Genomic DNA, 20,035 nt, shown 5'->3' on the forward strand with positions numbered 1-20,035 from the left:
GAGTCAGAAATTCAGAGTTTGCCCCTTTGCTGTACAGTTTGCTCGCCAGCTGGAGACCTTACACAGCAGTGACTCAATTTCTCAATTCCCCAGTTCACGCAGCCATTGAATCAACACACATCACCTCAATTTACTTACAAAAGGCTTGTTTTGGGGGGGGCACTCCGTGCAGCTTATGGGATTTTAGTTCTCCAACCAGGGATTGAACCTGGGTCCTCGGCAGTGAGAACATGGAGTCCTAACCACTGGACCACCAGGGAACTCCCAATCTACTTACAAAAGGCTTTGGGGGAACTCAGAGGAAAAAAAAAAAGTCCTCACCGTTAACAGAAAACATACTGGTTCAGGACATCAGAAAAGGAGCAGGAAAGGGAGATTGGAAGCTGGAGATCAACTTTTTTTTTTTTCTTTTGAGAGAAAATATTCCTGTGAGAAAGCCCAGTGTTTATATTATGATAAATATGTATGTCCACATGCAGGGAGTATATAGCTATTGAGGGAGAAAGTAATTTAGGAAAGAAGTAGATGAGAAGGACAGCAACTTCTTATCCACAGAAGCCACAAAAGTGCTGCAGACACGCATGAAGGTGGCAGTTGCCCCAATAGCCATATGTTTCAGCACAGACATCTTTTTTTATTCCTTCTTACCCATAAATTTAGAAAATTTGAGCAAAGAAGTCTGGATTTCTACTTTCCAAGGATGAGATTTCTTAAAATTTCAAATTAGACTTTTTTTTCCCTTATATAAAACCACAAGGTAGGAGATTATGTTTGGAATGACTCAGTGTACATCGTTACATTTGAAGGTTGTTATTCCGGATTAAAAAGAACAATTGTGGGACAGACTAAGGAGCAGACCCCTTGGAAACTCTCGGACTGGCATGTTGCTGGATTTGTTCACTCTCCCACAGTGGACATATGTGAGGCCAGTGCTTGGAAATAGGGACAGACATGTTGGAGTTTGGATACTGGTAGAGAACTCAAAGTGAGGAAGAGAAATATATAGAATTTTTTTTTTTTTTTTTTGCTGTACGCGGGCCTCTCACTGTTGTGGCCTCTCCCGTTGCGGAGCACAGGCTCCGGACGCGCAGGCTCAGCAGCCATGGCTCACGGGCCCAGCCGCTCCGCGGCATGTGGGATCTTCCCGGACTGGGACACGAACCCACGTCCCCTACATCAGCAGGCGGACTCTCAACCACTGCACCACCAGGGAAGCCCCTAGAATTTTTGTTGATTACCGTTGGCTTCTACATACAGAGACCTCAGGGTTGGTTCAAAACGTGCAGCTGAGGTTTAAAATATGTAGTTAAATGATTTGAAAATTAGAAGATAAAACAATAATGAGATTAGTGGCAATTCTGGACTACCAACTTGGAAAGGCAATCAAGAAGAAGTGGGAATGGCGACAGGCTTCAGAGATCAAGTGTTTTTCTGTGTTGGACATGTGAGTAGAAGCAATTCCAGATGTCTGGGTATGATAAAACAGCAGACCTCAAATGCCTGCTCTAGTATAGATAGCTATACTGTGCTAGATGCTTTGGGAGATATCAAAATATTTAAAAGACGAATAGTTTATCTTCATAAAGTTTCTAATTTAGTTGCATGATAATGGTTTAGAAAGCCAACTGATGGGTTTACAGTCCAGCTTTAACCCTTACCAGCACTGTGTTCTTGGGTAAAATACTTAATGTCTTCAGGCATTACTCCCTCATCTGTGGAACATCAATACTTGTATCTCCTATATGGCAGTTATGCTGCCTCCTTTCCATTCTTCCACAAGGCAAGCTTTCACTTCCCTCACCCCCTTTGCATATATGTTCCTGTTACCTGGAAAGCTCTTAGCATGGCTACATCTTTGAAGTTTTGCCTTTCATGTCAGAGAGCTTTAGTTCAGAAAATATCGTGTCTATATCCACGGATGAAGCTGTTAAAACACGAAAAGGACTACATAAAAATACGGATGCTATTATTATCAGCCACCGGAAACAGGCTTTGAGATCAAGGAGTTCTCCGGGATTTAGGGTCAGCAAATTTTTTCTCTAAATGGCCAGATAGCAAGTCATTTAGGATTTGCAGGCCATACTAAACAAATGGGAGCGGTTGTGTTCCAAATAAAACAATTTATGGACACAGAAATTTGACTTTCACGTTGCTTTCCACAGTCACTGAACCGGATTTGGCCTCTGCCCTGTAGCGGACTGACCCCTAGTCTATATGAGGATGGCAGACAAGAAGGGAGTGGAGAAGAACCGAGATTCTGCAGCCAGATATTAGGGATCAGATGGCTACTGCGTGAGGCTGTCTCAACCTCCCTGGGCGCCAACGACCTCTACAATGGGGCTGCGGCCCCCGTGTCTGGGGTTTGTGATGAGGGTTAGAAGTGACACGCAGGGGAAGCTCGGTGCTTGGAACGAGGGGCCCATTTACAGCGTCGCCCTCTCTGCGGTGACCTGGGAGCAACCGGGTTTCGAGCGGAACCGACTCCGAAGCCTCAGCCTCGGGGTGCGGGAGGAGGGGCGGAGCCCACCCGGGGCGGCGGCACCGCGGGGCGAGGCCGGGCCCACCGGGCCCGGCGGCGCGAGTCGGGGGCGGGGCGGCGGCGCAGCGTCGTCGTCGTCGTCCCCGCCTCCTCCCCAGGGGCCGCGTCGGAACCTCGGTAGCCGCGGCGTTTACAGCCCGAGGAGAGCGGCCGGCCTGGCAGCGGCGGTGGCCACCGAGACCCACCCGAGGCGCGTCCCCGTCGGCCTCCCGGCGCCCCCAGGCCGCAGCACCCGCGCACCTTCAGCTCGCTCGCTCGCCCTCCTTCCCTGCGGCCGGCTGCGCCATGGCGTTGGCGTTGGCGGCGCTGGCGGCGGTGGAGCCGGCCTGCGGCAGCCGGTACCAGCAGGTAAGCAGCGCCCAGTGTCTCCCCGGCCCTGCCCTACCCGCTGGCCGCTTCAGGCCTCCTCTCCGGCCCCGCCTGTGGCCAACTCGATGCCGCGGCTTGGCAGGCCGCGCTGGGCCTGGGCGGGCCGGGCGGGCCCCGGGCTCGAATTCGAGGCGGCCGCGAGCTGGGCCTGTCCCTCCGCCACCCGGGCCGGGGCTCGGGCGGTGGAAAAACCTCCGCCCCGCAGTGTTTCTCGCATTTCCCACGGCGGGCGGGTCCCCGGGTCGGAACCCGCGACCCTCCGGAGGCGTAGACCAGGGTGCATTCAGTTTTCCTTTTTCCACCTTGAATTTGATGTCACTGGAAAGAAAGAAAAAAAAAAGCGTGAGATGGGAAAGGAAACTGGGTGGAGATGAAAGATTAAAATCGCTGCTACTGCTGCCGACAGCTCTCCGCAGCGAGATGCGATTACTCAGGGTTTCAGAGCCTAGTCTGCCCGTCGAAACCCATCCCCCTCGCTTGCGTTTTAAGACAAAAGTCAAAATGAGACGAGGAACAAGTCTGCAGTTCGCAGTAGATTTGGAAAAGGCGATTAACTGGCGATGTCCCTATAATGTCGAGCTACGTTGCAGGCTGCAGGGCGTGTGCCTGAGTGTGTTTTCAGAGATTGGAAATGACGTTTAAAGAGATTGAATAGCATAGCTGGGGAGAAAATGTATAGGAGATGATTGGATTATTATCTCGGGTACGATTTATAAATTGAGGCCCTAGGGAAAACAGCTGCTTGTTTTACTCGCCTGTCTGTAGCCGGGTTTCCCTCGGAAATTCGGGAAGACATTTTGCAGGGTTTTTAGAGGTATTCAATCTAAGACATCGTAATTGTGGCAGCTGAGCCAGCTGGTAACTGATGTTGATTGGAACTGCAGGTAACTGCTTATATTTTGTTTCAGATGCTTTCACTATAATTTGCATACAAATGGCAATCGTGCTTTTATGAAATTAAATGTCCTATCATAGATGATCTACAGTTTTATATTTTAGGAGTGAGGAAAACCAGTATGATTAAAACATGTAGATTAACCCTGGTGGGGCCAGTTACTGGGTTGTTTTGCTGTCGTCAGCCCCCTGTTGTAATTTCCTCCCTCCTACAGTCCGACTCCTGATATGACTGATTTTAAGAATTTAGCTTTTTGGTTTCATAAGCACGCCCAAATTGTGGCAATGCAGTCTAGTCCTTAGATCTCTCACAGCCTGGGGTACATGCTTTTTTGTATGACCTTGGGCAAGGCCCTGGGTTCCTCCCTGTTTTAGTAAAATATGATTGACAGGTATCACTTAACTGTCACCAAGGTGTTCACAAATCACATGTACCCCATCGTGTGATTTAATTCATTCTTTTCATCCTGCCTTGGATAAGGCAAAGAAGCAAAAAGCTGTGGCTTTTCTTTGTACTGCCATCTTCTTGAGCTATTAGGTAATGCTGACATAACGCTAGAATACAAAAAATTTGGTGGAGTAACAAAATTACGTATTTCTCAGCGTAGTGTTTAATAGCTTTTAATATGCAGAACAGAGGTATGTTAAGGACAGGCCATCGTTTTTACTTTTTTAAAACTTATTATTTTGAAGAAATCTTCAAAAAAAAAAAGAATGAAAGAAAGACCTAATCTTCCTAGAAAAATTGCAAAATATGAAAGCCAAAAAAACCCAAAACCCCACACCAAAAACCTATCACATATAGATAACCAAAGTTAATATTTTGTGTATTCTTGTGGACTCATAGCTGTGTAAGTATACATGAGTGTGTACATGTACAGATAAGGAAAGTTAATATTGATTGAGCATTTATTATGTGCCAGTCATGGTACTGAGTGCTTTATATCCATTATTAAACTTAATCCTCACAAAACCCCTTCGAGGCAGGGTTTGGTATTGTATAGATGACAAGTCAAGACTCCCTAGAGGCTCAGTAACTTGCTCAAGGTCACAGCTTCTAAGTAGTGATTAGAAGGATAAATACATGCTCACCTACTTAAAACACAGGCTTATGGCCCAAATATAAGCATATGCATTAGCAGATATATACATGTGCATATGTATTCTTTTATGTACCCATACATACATATACAGGCACATCTTTGTACATACGTGCAGTTCCAAGGGCCCCTGATTATACTTGCACACACTTTGTGCATATGTGCACATGTATGTTTACATACCCACATGTTCTCAAATACATGTGCATTCACAAATTTGCACGTGTATGTATTGTGCACATATAGGTACAAAGGCACACAATATAGCTATATAATAAAATGGGTTCATATTTTAATGTCTGCAGAGCATGCAGTTGTATAGCTGAACCATAATTTAATCAATTGGCTATTGTTGGTCCCTAAGGGTGTTTATAATTTTTTTTCTGTCACTGAAGTTTCTTTTATATACATCTTCAACCATTTCCGTAGTATAAATTTCTAGGCGTGTAAATGCTTGGTCAGAGAATATACATATTTAAAAGGCTTTTGAATTATGGAATGTTGAATTGTCCAGGCAACTTGATAGGAGCATAATACTCTTTGGCTGTCACAAAGGGCCGTTCTGACTTCTGTTTGATCTGGTTAGTCAAATTGAGCTGGTCCTCTAGTGAAGTAAGTGTAATGGAAAACTGTATGATTCATTCATAAATGCAAACAGTGGTTTTGCCTTTATGGCCTTTTGATTGGTAGAGCAATATGTGCCCAACTTAGCATCACCACAGACTATACAGATAGGCTGGGCTCATAGGTTTCCTGTCGCTTTATTTTTCCCTTTTTGCATTTTGAAACTGAGATTGTGTGTCCAAACATTCTGAAGCACTGTTTCAGGAAGCTCTAGGTAGGCCCAGTGTTGAGAAACCTGTTGTGTTTTCATCTCTCTGAGGATGTTTACCCTGTTCATCCATTCCAAGCCTTCTTTGCCTCACTGTAATAGATCTTTGGCTATATCATGCATTTTGCCAAATACTTCCTGAAATGTTTTGAGATATTTGGATTTAAATCCATTGAAAGTAGGCAATGATGACACTGCCATATAGACTTAAAAATAGACTGCAGAGGGCTTCCCTGGTGGCGCAATGATTAAGAATCCACCTGCCAGTGCAGGAGACACGGGTTCGAGCCCTGGTCTGGGAAAATCTCACGTGCCGCGGAACAACTAAGCCCGTGCGCCACAACTACTGAGCCTGTGCCCTAGAGCCCACGAGCCACAACTACTGAGCCCGCGTGCCACAACTACTGAGCCCGCGTGCCACAACTACTGAAGCCCGCACACCTAGAGCCCGTGTTCCACAAGAGAAGCCACCGCAATGAGAAACCCGTGCACCGCAACGAAGAGTAGCCCCCACTCGCCACAACTAGAAGAAGCCCGTGCACTGCAATGAAGACCCAGTGCAGCTAAAAAAAAAAAAAAAAAAAGGCTGCAGAATGTTTACTTTTAGATCTGACTCCCTGTCTGCTAAAGAAGTTGCTCGCTTGTGGGCATCACTAATAAGTTTGTATTGTAGTTTGGTGACATTGTAAAGCAGTTTTGGGTAAGTTCTTTCAGGATTGTGAAGGAAGGTTTTGATAGATGAGGGAAAGAATTCCATCTCCGGCAGGCCAAACTTTTTCATGTTCAAGTGTTAGATGACGTCATGATCCTAGAGGAAGGAGTGAGTGGTGCCCATGTGGTTTTATTTTTTTATTTTTATTTTTTTTAGTTTCAGAAGACATTATAATTATATCATAGAATGTCCCTTAGGATGTCATGTCAAGATTTTGAGGTTATTTGGTGTATTTGTGGCCTCTATTGCCAATGATCAAAGAAAACTTTTATAAAAATACTGAGAAGATGGGTAGAATTATTTCTTAGAAGAATTTTTTTAGTTGTGGTAAAATATATATGAAGTTTTACCATTTTAACTGTACACTGTTTTTAAGTGTACAGTTAGTTCAGTAGTTGTTTTTTGTTTTTTGGCTGCACTGGTTCTTCGTTGCTGCGCTCGGGCTTTCTTTAGTTGCAGCGAGCGGGAACTACTGTTCGTGGCAGTGCGCGGGCTTCTCATTGCGGTGGCTTCTCATTGCAGAGCATGGGCTCTAGGCGGCGGGCTGCAGTAGTTGTGGCTTGTGGGCTCTAGAGTGCAGGCTCAGTCGTTGTAGCTCACGGGCTTAGTTGTTCCACGGCATGTGAGATCTTTCCGGACCAGGGATCGAACCCGTGTTCCCTGTATTGGCAGGCGGATTCTTAACCAACCACTGTCTACTAGGGAAGTCCCAGTTCAGTGGTATTAAGTACATTCATATTGTTGGGCAGTCTTCATCACCATCCACTTCCAGAAACTCCATACCCCTTAAACAATAACTCTCTATTTCTCCCTCCCAAGCCCCTGACAGCCAACATTCTGCTTTCTGTCCATGAATTTGATTACTCTAAGTACCTCATATAAGTGGAATCGTATAGTATTTGTTCCTTCTGTCTGGCTTATTTCACTCAGCATAATGTCCTCCAGGTTCATCCATGTTGTGGCATATGTCAGAATTTTCTTCCATTTTAAGGCTAAATAATATTCCATTGTATGTGTATACTATATTTTGTTTATCTGCTTTTTGGCCATTGTGAATAATGCTGCTGTGAATATGGGTGAACAAGTATCAAAAGAGTCCCAGCTTTCAATTCTTTTGGATATATTGTTGAATTTGTATAATTTGTAGGTTTTACCATATGAACCAACAATTTGTAGAATTGTTCGTTCATATGGTATTGCTATTTTTAATTTTTTGAGGAACTGCCATACTGTTTTCCATAGAAATGCACTATTTTATATTCCAACCAGCAGTGCATAGGGATTCCAATTTTGTCACATCCTCATCAACACTTGTTATTTTCTGTTTTGTTTTTGATAAAACCATCTTAATGGGTGTGAAGTGGCATCTCATAATGATTTTGGTTTGCATTTCCCTAATGATTAGTGATATTGAGCATCTTTTTATGTGCTTGTTGGCCATTTGAATATCGTTGGAAAAATGTGTATTCAAGTCCTTTGCCAGTTTTTGAATTGGGCAAATTCAAAAATTCAAATTTTTGAATTGTTTGCTTTTTGTTGTTGAGTTGTGGGCATAATTTCTTTTTTTTAATTGAAGTATAGTCGATTTACAATATTGTGTTAGTTTCAGGTGTACAACATAGTGATTCAGTATTTTCGCAGATTATACTCCATTATAGGTTATTACAAGATACTGGGTATAATTCCTTTTATGTGAATATTCTTGTTGCTTACCTATTTTATATGTAGTAGCTTGTATCTGTTAATCTCATACCCCTAGTTTGTCCCTCCCTCCTTCCCTCTCCCCTTTGGTAACCACAAATTTGTTTTCTATATCTGTGAGTCTGTTTGTTTTGCATATACATTCATTTGTATTAATCTTTACATTCCACATATAAGTGATATCATACAGTATTTGTCTTTCTCTGACTTATTTCACTAAGCATAATATTCTCTAGGTCCACCCACTTGCTGCAGATGGCAGTATTTCATTCTTTTTTGTGGCTGAGTAATAGTCCATTGTATGTATATATTAAGAAGATAATGGTGTATGTGTTTGTGTGTGTGTATCTCACATCTTCTTTATGTACATTTTCAACTTTTTACTATGAAAATTTCAAACATATACAAAAATTTAGCGTAATAAATCCTATGTACCCATCACTCAGCTTCAACAATTATCAACAAATGGCTAACCTTGGGACTTCCCTGGTGGTCCAGTGGTTAAGAGTCTGCCTTCCACATATACAATGGAGTATTACTCAGCCAAAAAAAGAAACGAAATTGAGTTATTTGCAGTGAGGTGGATGGACCTAGAGACTGTCATACAGAGTGAAGTAAGTCAGAAAGAGAAAAACAAATACTGCATGCTAACACATATATGGAATCAAAAAAAAAAAAGGTTCTAAAGAACCTAGGGGCAGGACAGGAATAAAGATGCAGACGTAGAGAATGGACTTGAAGACACGGGGAGGGGGAAGGGTAAGCTGGGACTAAGTGAGAGAGTGGCATGGACATATATACACTACCTAATGTAAAATAGATAGCTAGTGGGGAGCAACCGCATGGCACAGGGAGATCAGCTCAGTGCTTTGTGTCCACCTAGAGGGGTGGGATAGGGAGGGTGGGAGGGAGACGCAAGAGGAAGGGGATATGGGGATATATGTATGCATATAGCTGATTCACTTTGTTATACATCAGAAACTAACACAACATTGTAAAGCAATTATACTGCAATAAAGACGTTAAAAAAATAAAAAAAAGGACCCACCTTCCAATGCAGGCGATGCAGGTTCGATCCCTGGCTGGGGAACTAAGGTCCCACATGCCACGGGGCAACTAAGCCCGCACACCACAACTAGAGAGAAGCCCGCGCGCCTCAACGAAAGATCTCGCATGCTACAACAAAGATCCCGCGTGCCACAAGTAAGAACCGACACAGCCAAATAAAAAAACAAACAAACAAAACAAATGGCTAATCTTTTTCATTTATACTCTCTACCATTATTTTGGAGCAAATCCTAGAAATCATGTCATTTTGTCCATAAATATTTCTGTGTGTAAAAGATAATGGTGTGATATTTTAAGCAGACATTATCACATGAGGAAATATGTCATGAGAGCACTTTTGTAATTTGTTATGAATGTGGAACCAGGATTTGTGAGTGTCAGGAGCTGCAGATCTGCAGCTATCCATTGTATTTGACTCACTCTCTATGAGGTGCTCTAGGAAATCCTCGCATCATCTAAACTGATGCCATCCACTGGTTTGCCTGCATATAACTTCAAATTACTTTATCCTGGACACCAATTATATTACATTACATTAAATTCGATTATAAAATAAATCCTACCATGAGAGTAATTTTGTATTTTATTAATTAAAAAAAAAGGAAGATGAAGAAATTCAAGTGACATTCTCTGATTTACTTGTTCTTAGGGCTTTAAAATAATTACTTTGGTTTCTTAATCATTTATTCTTACATTATCTTTGTGAACAAGTACAGCCGTTTAGTGGAATCATATTCTTGTAGTAGTGGATAATGCCCATTTAGTTAAAGCAACTTTTAACACTTTAATTAGAGATTACTGCTGAGAATCAACTTGGTGATCTTATCTTTATTCTCAAGTCATTTTTGCCAGTATGCCAGGCAGTTGGTGAATACCATGTATTGAATCTGTTGAATTTTACACATTCCAGTTGTAATTGCTTCTCGTGGCTGTCTAGATAGAACTACAGTGTATGTTGTTGCTTTCACCAAGTGTAGTAATAAAGGGAGTGTTATCAGACATCACTTTGCACATCCTTCTGTAACAGGCTCATTTTTTCTGAATACCACAATTTATATTAAAAGTTCTAAATACCAGCTCTAAATATTGATCCAATTTAAGAACATTTCTAGTGAAATATTTTCTTACTGATTAAAGCAGTTTCTTTCACGTGTATTATATATTTCTTCTCCCCTAGCAATTTAGTATAATTTTGACAGTTTCTCTTTTAAATTTGTGTATTGCAATAATATCAGTTAGTAGTAAATCAGAGGCTTGAATGTGATTTGGAGGTCTTTCTGGAGAGTGGATATTTATGAATAGACATACAAAGGTTTAGGGAGGGTTTCTGTTTAATAACAATTTCATTTTATTTGTCATTCAGTGTTTAAATGTGTCATTAAATGTTAAACATTTCTTGTGATAAAATAGTACACAGATACATTATATACTGGAGTCAAACAGTAACTTGTAAAGGAAAACTTGACTTCCCTTCTAGTCTCTCCCCAGAGGTGTAACTGCTTCCCAAGTTTGGTGTGCGTTCTTCAGGCTTTCTTCCTTTCCTTTTAAAAAAAAAAATGTTAAAAGTGTTAAATATTTAAAAATAAACTTTACCTTTCATAACGTTTTTAGATTTTCAGAAACATTGAAGATAGTACAGTTTCTGTATACCCCAGACCCAATTAACCCTTTAACATCTTATATTAGTGTGGTACATTTGTGACAATTAATGAACCAGTATTGATATGTTGTTATTAACTGAAGTCCATACTTTATTCAGATTTTCAGTTTTTATCTGTGTGTTTTTTCTGTTCCACATTACATTTGGTCATCGTATCTCCGTAGGCTCCTCTTGACTGTGACAGTTTCTCAAGTTTTCCATGTTTTTGATGACCTTTACAGTTTTGAGGAGTATTAGTTATTTGCAGGATGTCCCTGAATTGGGATTTTTTAAAATTTATTTTTAATTAATCAATTGATTTTATTTTATTTTTGAGTCTTTGTTGCTGTGCGCGGGCTTTCTCTAGTTGCAGCGAGTGTGGGCTACTCTTCGTTGCAGTGCACGGGCTTCTCATTGCGGTGGCCTCTCTTGTTGCGGAGCACGAGCTCTAGGCGCATGGGCTTCAGTAGTTGCAGCACGCGGGCTCGGTAGCTGTGGCTCGCAGGCTCTAGAGCGCAGCCTCAGTAGTTGCAGCACACAGGCTTAGTTGCTCCACAGCATGTGGGATCTTCCCGGACCAGGGCTCAAACCTGTGTCCCCTGCATTGGCAGGCAGATTCTTAATAACCACTGTGCCATCAGGGAAGTCCAGGGATTTGTTGGTTGCTTTTCTCATGATTAGACTAGAGTTGTGGGTTGGAGGGGGGAAGACCACAGAGGTAAAGTGCCATTTTACATCATGTCATATCAAGAATGCATACTGTCCCCATGACTTACCACTGTTGATGTTGACCTTCATCATCTGGCTGAAGTAGAGTTTGTCAGATCTCTCTACGTAAAGTGACTCTTTCCCCCCTTTTGAACTGTGCTCTTTGGAAGGAAGTCAATGTGGTCACTATGCACAGCCTATACTTAAGCTTTGGGGAGTTAAGTTCCATCACCTCATTGGGGGCAGTGTATCTACATAAATTATTTGGAATTTTTCTGCATGGGACATTTGTCTCTTCTCCATTAATTTATTTATTCAGTGATACTAGTATGAGCTCATTAATTTTACTCTGGGTTATAAGCCAACACTATTTTATTTTGTTGCTCAAATTGTTCCAGCTTTGGCCATTGGGATCTCTTTCAGTTGGCACTTGTATCCCTTTGACAGAGCTCCATCTTTGTGGTTTTTTAAAGCACTTCCTTACTTTTTGGCACCAGGCTCACCACGTATATTTTCTGTGCCATCCTGGAATCAGCCATTTCTCCAAGGAACCCTGGTTCCTTTTATTGGAGAATGATGTTAGAAACCAAGATCTGTGCTCATTGCTGCTGGTGTGTCATTGCTTCTAGGTCTTCTAGGCTGACAGAGTAAAGAAATACATGTGTGTGTGTGTGTATCCATAAACATTTCATATGTAACCATCTATCTATATTAAACTGACTCTAATCCATTACTACATGGATCACTCTAGCCTCCTTCTCTCTCATCTTTAAACTTCTACTCCAACAATGAGAGACCTGGCTCCTCCCACCTGCCATCCATTTGTTTAATTTAACTTCAGTTCTAATGTACATGTGTAGCAGTATCAGAATTGTTAACTTACACCCCTGTGGGAAACAGTTTTATCAACTAGAGGACAGGGCATATGTACAGTTTCTTTTGCCTTTAGTCTTATAAAGACTACTCATTTCCAAAGTTACTTAAGTACTTATGTCAGCACCTTTTCTTCTCACCCTCTTTAATGAGGTGGTTTCATAAATTTATAATACAGTTAGATTGTTTTGTCACATTCTGCATACCATCCTGGGAACCACCAACCACCTAACATTTTTTTTTAATTTCACATACATTAAAGTTCATACATTATTTCACATACATTAAATTTTTTATTGTATTTCACATACATTAAAGTTCACCCCTTGTGCTATAAAGTTCTGTAGGTTTAGACAAATACAGGTTTTGACAAATGTATAGCATCCTTTTTGTTTTTGTTTTTCAAACTACTTTTAAAGAAAAATGATGAGTGATTTCTCATTCTTATTTTGCAAGTTTTCCACTAATCATGTTTTGCTTCTTTTTAAAAAATTCCTTAAAATTTTTTTTTATTTGGAAGTAAATAAAAACTGCAGGAATAGTATAAAATAATGCCCATATAGTATGTATCGCCCAGATTCATCGTAAACATTAAGATTTGATTAACAATGACTACAATCCTATAAAAATTGAAAGCACTACAGGTAAAACTCAAGTCCTTTTAACCACCACCAATCCTTTCTCTATGGAACTCAGTGCTTATTTTGCTGTTTACTTTGTTACTAATTTTAAAAATTTGTTTTGTCCTTGTTAAATTTAGGTGAAATTTTGTGGGCTGTGTAGTCAGGAATATAGTGTTCTTAGTATTCTGAAGCTTTTATTTTAGGAGCTTTATGATATAACGTCCAAACTTTTCATATAACTTTGTGTTAAAAAGCAGTTTTTGAAGGGTGTGATGTACACTTCAGTATCTGGAAGGCTCAATTTGGACATTAAGTAGAGACTGATTCAGGAGAACAAAGAAGGACTTTATCAAAACATCTAATCAGTAATATATTGCCTGACTTCTGCAATGAAGTATGTAGTTGTCATATGACTGTGGGCTAGAACTTCAATCTCTTTCTAGCTTTATTTTCTCCTTTCATAAAATGAAGTAGTAGTTAGATTAGATCATTTTGTCTCCTTCCAGCTTTATGATTGATTGTTTTTGTTTATAGAAGTTGGTGGCTTTGATCCAAAGAGACAGCATTCTATTGATGATTTAGCAAATTTCTTTTATGATGAATAATTATTTTTGAAAATGATGTCAGTAAATATATATGCCCAGTAGATTTTTTAAAAATTATGCATGGTTTAAAAAATAGAAAAATCTCCTTAATATTATGTTTAAAAAGAATAAGTCACTGGTGAGTACAGAGTACTGTTTTGTAATTTCCCACTAGTTAAAACATTCTGTTTGTAGGTCTTTCCCTTCTGGTCAGCTTCAAACAAACATGGTATATCATGACAAAAAGTTAATGATATGGGACTTTCCTGGTGGCACAGTGGTTAAGAATCCGCCTGCCAATTCAGGGGACACAAGTTCGAGCCCTGGTCCGGAAAGATCCCACATGTCACGGAGAAACTAAGCCCGTGTGCCACAACTACTGAGCCTGCACTCTAGAGCCCGCGAGCCACAACTGCTGAGCCCACGTGCCAGAACTACTGAAGACCGCGCACCTAGAGCCCGTGCTCCACAGCAAAGAGAGGCCACCACTATGAGAAGCCCGCGCACCGCCAACGAAGAGTAGCCCCGCTCGCTGCAACTAGAGAAAGCCCACGCACAGCAACGAAGATCCAACGCAGCCAAAAATAGATAGATAAATTAAAAAATAAAAAGTTAATGATGCTTTTAGAAATCAGAAAAGTTAATCAATAATTTAAAATTTTTTCAAATAAACTTTTTAAGAGCAATTTTAGGTTCACAATAAAATCGGTAATCTTTTAAAAGGAAGAAAATACCAATTTTAAAAGTTTTTTTAGCTTTTTTAAAAGAAACTGGCTCTTGATTTCTAGTATTCTTATTCACTGCTTTTAGCAGTTGCATTTTCACAAGTTTGGAAAATCTGCTCATGTTATTATAGAAATAGCATAAGAAGTATGAATTGAGGGTTATCTGCAGCCTTGGGGATCTTACACATGATTGATTGTTGATAGGAGATTCCTTTCAACACTTGTCCTTGTGAAGCAGAATTGCATTTTCAGATGTAATAGTATTTTAGAGTGTACATACTTAAAATCAGTTCTACTCAGTCATGCATGTGAGGGTGAGTAGCATTAATGCTCTCAAGCACATTGGTCCAGTTTCATTTTAGGTGAGAGTTAATTGAGGTGATCACAGTTATGTGATGTTGTAAGCTTTACAGCCATCTTGTCACCATTCAGCTCTGGCCAAAATGACTAGCTGAGTCGAGGGGGAGAAAAGGCAAATTATGCTGGGCATGAAAGGTAATTATTGGCTTATTAGCTTCACCATTATTTGGAAGGTTAAAATATCTTATTTTCTATGTATCAGCTAGGTTTAAGGTAATCCAAATGCCATTTTATATTTAGGACTTCACATTTTAGTGAAAATATTTAAGTAAGAATCTGTAATTGTGTTTGAAAGGATCTCAGCAATTTCCATCATATACCTTTTTAACACTGATTTTGTATTTCTCTCAGCAGGTTGCTTTAACTGTTATTTAGCGGTACCTAGTTACTGCTGTAGTTATTTCTAAGAAGTGAACTTTTTTTCCCATAAGAAAAATATAGACTGACTTTCAAATACTACAGTGATATTACAAAAGAATATTTAATAATGAAGGAAAATTCCACCATGTAGTGAGTGAAAAAGGTTATAAGATGATTTGTATTCCCCCAGAAGGCTGGAAGGATATCTGAAAGATGGGATTGTGGTGGTTTTTATTTTCTTCTCTATATTTTTGTCCAGTTTTCTCCTTGTGAGCCTAGGAATCTTAGGAAAAAAAAATTTTTTTAATCGCTGTGTGCTGTTTATTATTATGAAAATGTTACTTTTATGCTTGTCTTATATGTATAGAGTATACTTTTTTCCCCCCAAATTTGTATCTTGGTTTTTAAAGTGTCAAGCTTCCATTCATCAAAGACTTTTCATCTTGTGAGCCATCTGCAATCTACGTAATAAGGCATTTATGAAGTGCCAGCTTGCGTGTTTAAATATTATGGAATGCAAAAGGATGTGCCATGGGCCTTCCTAATTAAAAGTTGACTAAGTGCCTGTAGAGTGCTGCTTTGTTTGTCCTCGTTCCTTCGCATCTTGCCTTCCTTTTCTTCTTTCCCTTACTTTTAGTACCCAGCATAATTTGATGCATATAGTAAGTATTCACTAAATACCTGTTGAATGACTTCAATCCATGAGAATGTATTATGGTATTGATACAATATTAATTATATTAATTCAGAAAATAAGATAGTAGATAAAAGGCATTATCTTGAGATGGAAGAGATCATCTACTTCCAGAGACTTCTTAGGAGGCTTCTGAGAAGATGTAACTTGAGCCTGGCCTTGAAGGATAGGTAAGAGGTAGATGGGGGAGACCAGGACTTGGGAGAAGGGGTGGAGTTGGACTCTCATGATTCGTTGTTTCCCTGGGGAACTTGTTTCACTTCGTGGAACACATCACCTTCTCTGGCCAGGAGGTCTCCTGTTGCTCTACTTCCTCTACCTGGAATGCTCCCTTCTTCCCAGCTCCCCTCTCAGTTTAGGTAGTCTGTCCTAAGGGGAGTTGGAGTACCTCCCCTCTCGCCCAGTTAGGTTAGTTTCCCATGAATACGAGGTTACTCTTTCATGACACATTTTGTAATCACATTTTAATCTTTTTAAATTTATTTTTCATATCTTACAGATAGCTATACTTACATACAGGTTAGAGTCAGATAGCTCTTACAGGCTTACTACCCAAGACAGCAGTCTCCTGCTTACTTGCCTGCTTCTTAGCTCTTTCTTTTGCTGTTTCGCTGTTATCTGTGAAGGTAAAAAACATTTATAGGGTGTTACTCCTTGATTTTTCAGTTTTCAGGGTTTTTTTAATTGACTTACCACTAGGAGATTTAAGGGTTTAGCTCTCTTTTACCACCCTGCCACAACTGCATGTACTCCCATTTCCTGTCTCTCCATTTTTCTAGTATAGTTATATCCACAATGTAGTTAGATCAGTATTCAGTATTTACAGTAATATGTTGTATGCTGTGGTTATTTTCCTTGCCTGACAGTATCTTATTTTCCCTAAAGTTAACAACAAATTCTTTTGTTTGCCTAATTTTCTAAGTATATATCATAAATTGCTTATAACATAAATTCATTCTCAGACTCTCACTTAATAATCTTAATGGTTTTGGGTTTTTTTTTTTTAGATTTTATTTATTTATTTATTTATTGGATGTGCTGGGTCTTCGTTGCTGTGCGCGGGCTTTCTCTAGTTGCGGTGAGCGGGGTCTACTCTTTGTTGTGGTGCGTGGGCTTCTCATTGCGGTGGCTTCTCTTGTTGCGGAGCATGGGCTCTAGGTGCACGGGCTTCAGTAGTTGTGGCTCGTGGGCTCAGTAGCTGTGGCTCGCAGGCTCTAGAGCTCAGGCTCAGTAGTTGTGGTGCACGGGCTTAGTTGCTCCGTGGCATGTGGGATCTTCCCGGACCAGGGCTCGAACCTGTGTCCCCTGCATTGGCAGGTGGATTCTTAACCACTGCGCCACCAGGGAAGCCCCTCTTAATAGTTTTTTGATATTTTCAAACACATCAGGTATTTTATTGATTTCATTGTTGGGATGGTGTGGTGGCTCTTTCCTGGTTTTTTGACTTGTTCTAGAAGGCTGTTCTCAAGGTCTGCTGTTTAGTTGTTATCCTAGGGATTTCCTTTTCCAACTTTTTAAATTGAAGCCCTTTCCCTTGATTCACATCTCTTTTTTTCTTGGTTTATTGTCTCATATCCATGGAACATACACTCCAGTATCTTTCTGAGGAAGAATGCATGTGGGTTAAACTTTTTTTTTTTTAATCTTCACCCTTACTTCGACTTCTGGGTTGGAAACATTTTCCTTTAGAATTTTGAAAGCTATTTGTTGCATTGCCTTCTAGGTTCCACTATTAGGAAGACCGAAGCCAATTGTGATGTCTGATTCTTTAAATGTGGCCTACTTTCTCTGTTTCTCTGGAAGCCTTTAGGAGCTTCTTTGTGTCCCCAGTGTTGTTAAATTTCACTATGCTGTACCTTGGTGTAGATCTGTTTACATCTGTTGTGCTGGGCACTCAGTGGGTCCTTTCGGTCTAGAAGCTCATGTCCGTTAGTTCTGGGAAATTTTAAAAAGTGTTTGTTTGATTTTTTTTTCTCTGCTTTAATTTTTTTTTCCTTCTCTCCTTGGATCTTTTGTACTGATTCTTTAAAGTTGTTTATTTAATTTTTAAATTTTTATTTATTTATCTATTTGGCTGCGCTGTGTCTGAATTGCAGCACGTGGGATCTAGTTCCCCCACCAGGGATCGAACCCAGGCTCCATACATTGGGAGCGCGGAGTCTTAACCATTGGACCACCAGGGAAGTCCCTTAAAATTTTTTTTAACCTCTTCTTATATTTTCACCTGTTTTTCTCTACTTTCTATGAGAGATTCTCAATTTTATATTCTAACTCTTTGATAAAATTTTAATAATATGTTATTTTTAATTTTCAAAAACTCTTTAATTGTCCCTACCCCCCATTTTAGTAGCACACTGTCCTCGTTTTATGGTTTTAATTTTTTTTCTCTTACTTCCCTGAGATTACAGAAAGTTTTTTTCTTTCTTTTTAAAGTTTACACCTTCCTGCGTAGTTCTTTCCTCCGTGTTGCATTTATTCTCTTTGCTTTGGTCTTTTATGACCTTTTAGTTAGAAGTATGTGGTGATCTTTGTCTGCTTGGTTAAGAGTGCACAATCAGTAAAGCAGTTTGGAAGCTCAGTATGCTTGATGGGACTTCTTGCAGGGGCTTCTTGCCTTCTAATCTAATTAGGCTGTTTCTTTGAGTGACAGTGTTTTTAAATCTTTCTTCTTGGGCTGGTCAGTTTCCCCAGAGAATAGGCCCGACTGTTACTGTTCTGGGAACTGATTGGCGGAGGAAGACTGCGATATCTCAAGGTTTAGTACATAAACCTCTCACTTAATCACTCTTTTTCTGATCTGCTGTTCTTTCTCCTAAGCTCTGGTGTCTCCAGTCCAGACCTCTCCACCTCAGTCTCTCCAGAGAGAGTCTTCTAATGGGGATTCTGGGAGCTGTGTTTGTTTAACTGGGTCTCCGGGCTTCCCTGGTGGCGCAGTGGTTAAGAATCCGTCTGCCAATGCAGGGGGCACTGGTTCGAGCCCTGGTCCGGGAAGATCCCACATGCCACAGAGCAACTAAGCCCATGCGCCACAACTAGTGAACCTGCGCTCTAGAGCCCGTGAGCCACAACTACTGAGCCCACGTGCCACAGCTGCTGAAGCCTACGCACCTAGAGCCTGTGCTCCGCAACAAGAGAAGCCACCGCAGTGAGAAGCCCACACCCTGTAACCAAGAGTAGCCCCCGCTCGCTGCAACTAGGGAAAGCTCGCGCGCAGCAACAGAGACCCAACTCAGCCATGAATGAATGAATGAATGAATGAATGAATAACTGGATCTCCAACTTCCCTTTCTGCTTTTAAATCTAATTTTCACTCTTATTTCCGCTGGTACCTGCTACCACTGATTCTTGAGCCTTTGGAGGGTATAGTGCAAGACAGGTTGATTTTTCTGCTTTCTGGGTTAGGATTCAGGTTTCTTGGGTCTGCTGTGTACATTGTTTCCTGTCTTCCTGCTTCTAACTTGCAGGATTTTATTGCTGCTTCGTCTCCTGTTAATCGATTTTGAATTTTTTTTTGCCTGAAATTTAATAAAACTTTAATAACATTTACATTTGAGAGGATTTTGGAAGGTATAAGAGGCAAATGTGTGTGTTTAATCTTCAGCTGGAAAATTATGATTGTAATTACTTCTTTTGATGGTCTTTTCTTTGGTAAGCTTTAGACTTAGTGAGGTAAAAAACATCAGTCATGGCCTGACATGTTCTTTGAGTGGTGTTAATTATAAAATGCAAGCAATTATACACTTGCATATTGGAACATTCTCTGATAGGGTGAATGTTTCATAGATATGAAATGCTTAATGAATCTCCCTCTTGGTTCTCGTTCTTGCAGGAGAAGGGGACCTCATGACCAGGCCGAAGTTAAGGCAGCCTCTTGGATAGAATACCTTTCCCCATCCGTAATCTCTGTCTCAGTATGCTGTATGCCAGGCATCATATCATCATCATATAATAATAATAATAATGAGCAAGCATAGCTGAGAGAGCTCTGTAGCTCATGGGGCTAGCAGAGCCAAGCAGGCTGCAGTCAGCATGAGTCTCTGGATTCTAGGCATGTCTGTCACTTTCTGGGGCTGTACATTTGACTTTACTATCTTATTATTATTGTTATTTTTGAAATTATAATCATGCTTATTTTTCAAAAATATTTCTTTATTTTTGTCTGCGTCGGGTCTTAGTTGCGGTGCGCGGGCTTCTGTCTGGTTGTGGCATGTGAGCTCAGTAGTTGTGGCGTGTGGCCTTAGTTGCCCTGTGGCA

The 20,035-nt window shown here is 40.6% G+C and overlaps 1 protein-coding gene across 3 annotated transcripts in view; it reads left to right on the forward strand.

The window, feature by feature from the left end:
- Window positions 1-2,631: 2,631 nt before the first annotated feature.
- The window catches only part of NDFIP1 (Nedd4 family interacting protein 1), a 50,681-nt gene continuing 33,277 nt past the window's right edge, over window positions 2,632-20,035 (forward strand). The window contains exon 1 of one of the 3 annotated variants that reach the window (XM_022589980.2): window positions 2,632-2,887. In XM_022589980.2, coding sequence (XP_022445688.1) covers window positions 2,825-2,887 — 63 coding nt within the window. In that variant the 5' untranslated portion in view covers window positions 2,632-2,824. Of the gene's footprint in view, window positions 2,888-9,128; window positions 9,351-20,035 lie in introns of those variants that run through there. The other 2 variants (XM_089909426.1, XM_089909427.1) reach the window with 2 other exon arrangements.

The sequence above is a fragment of the Delphinapterus leucas genome, chromosome 3 (genome assembly GCF_059928025.1).
Source record: "Delphinapterus leucas isolate spDelLeu-1000000601 "Yukka" chromosome 3, BTC_Dleu_Yukka2, whole genome shotgun sequence".
In the NCBI taxonomy this organism is placed as follows: domain Eukaryota; kingdom Metazoa; phylum Chordata; class Mammalia; order Artiodactyla; family Monodontidae; genus Delphinapterus; species Delphinapterus leucas.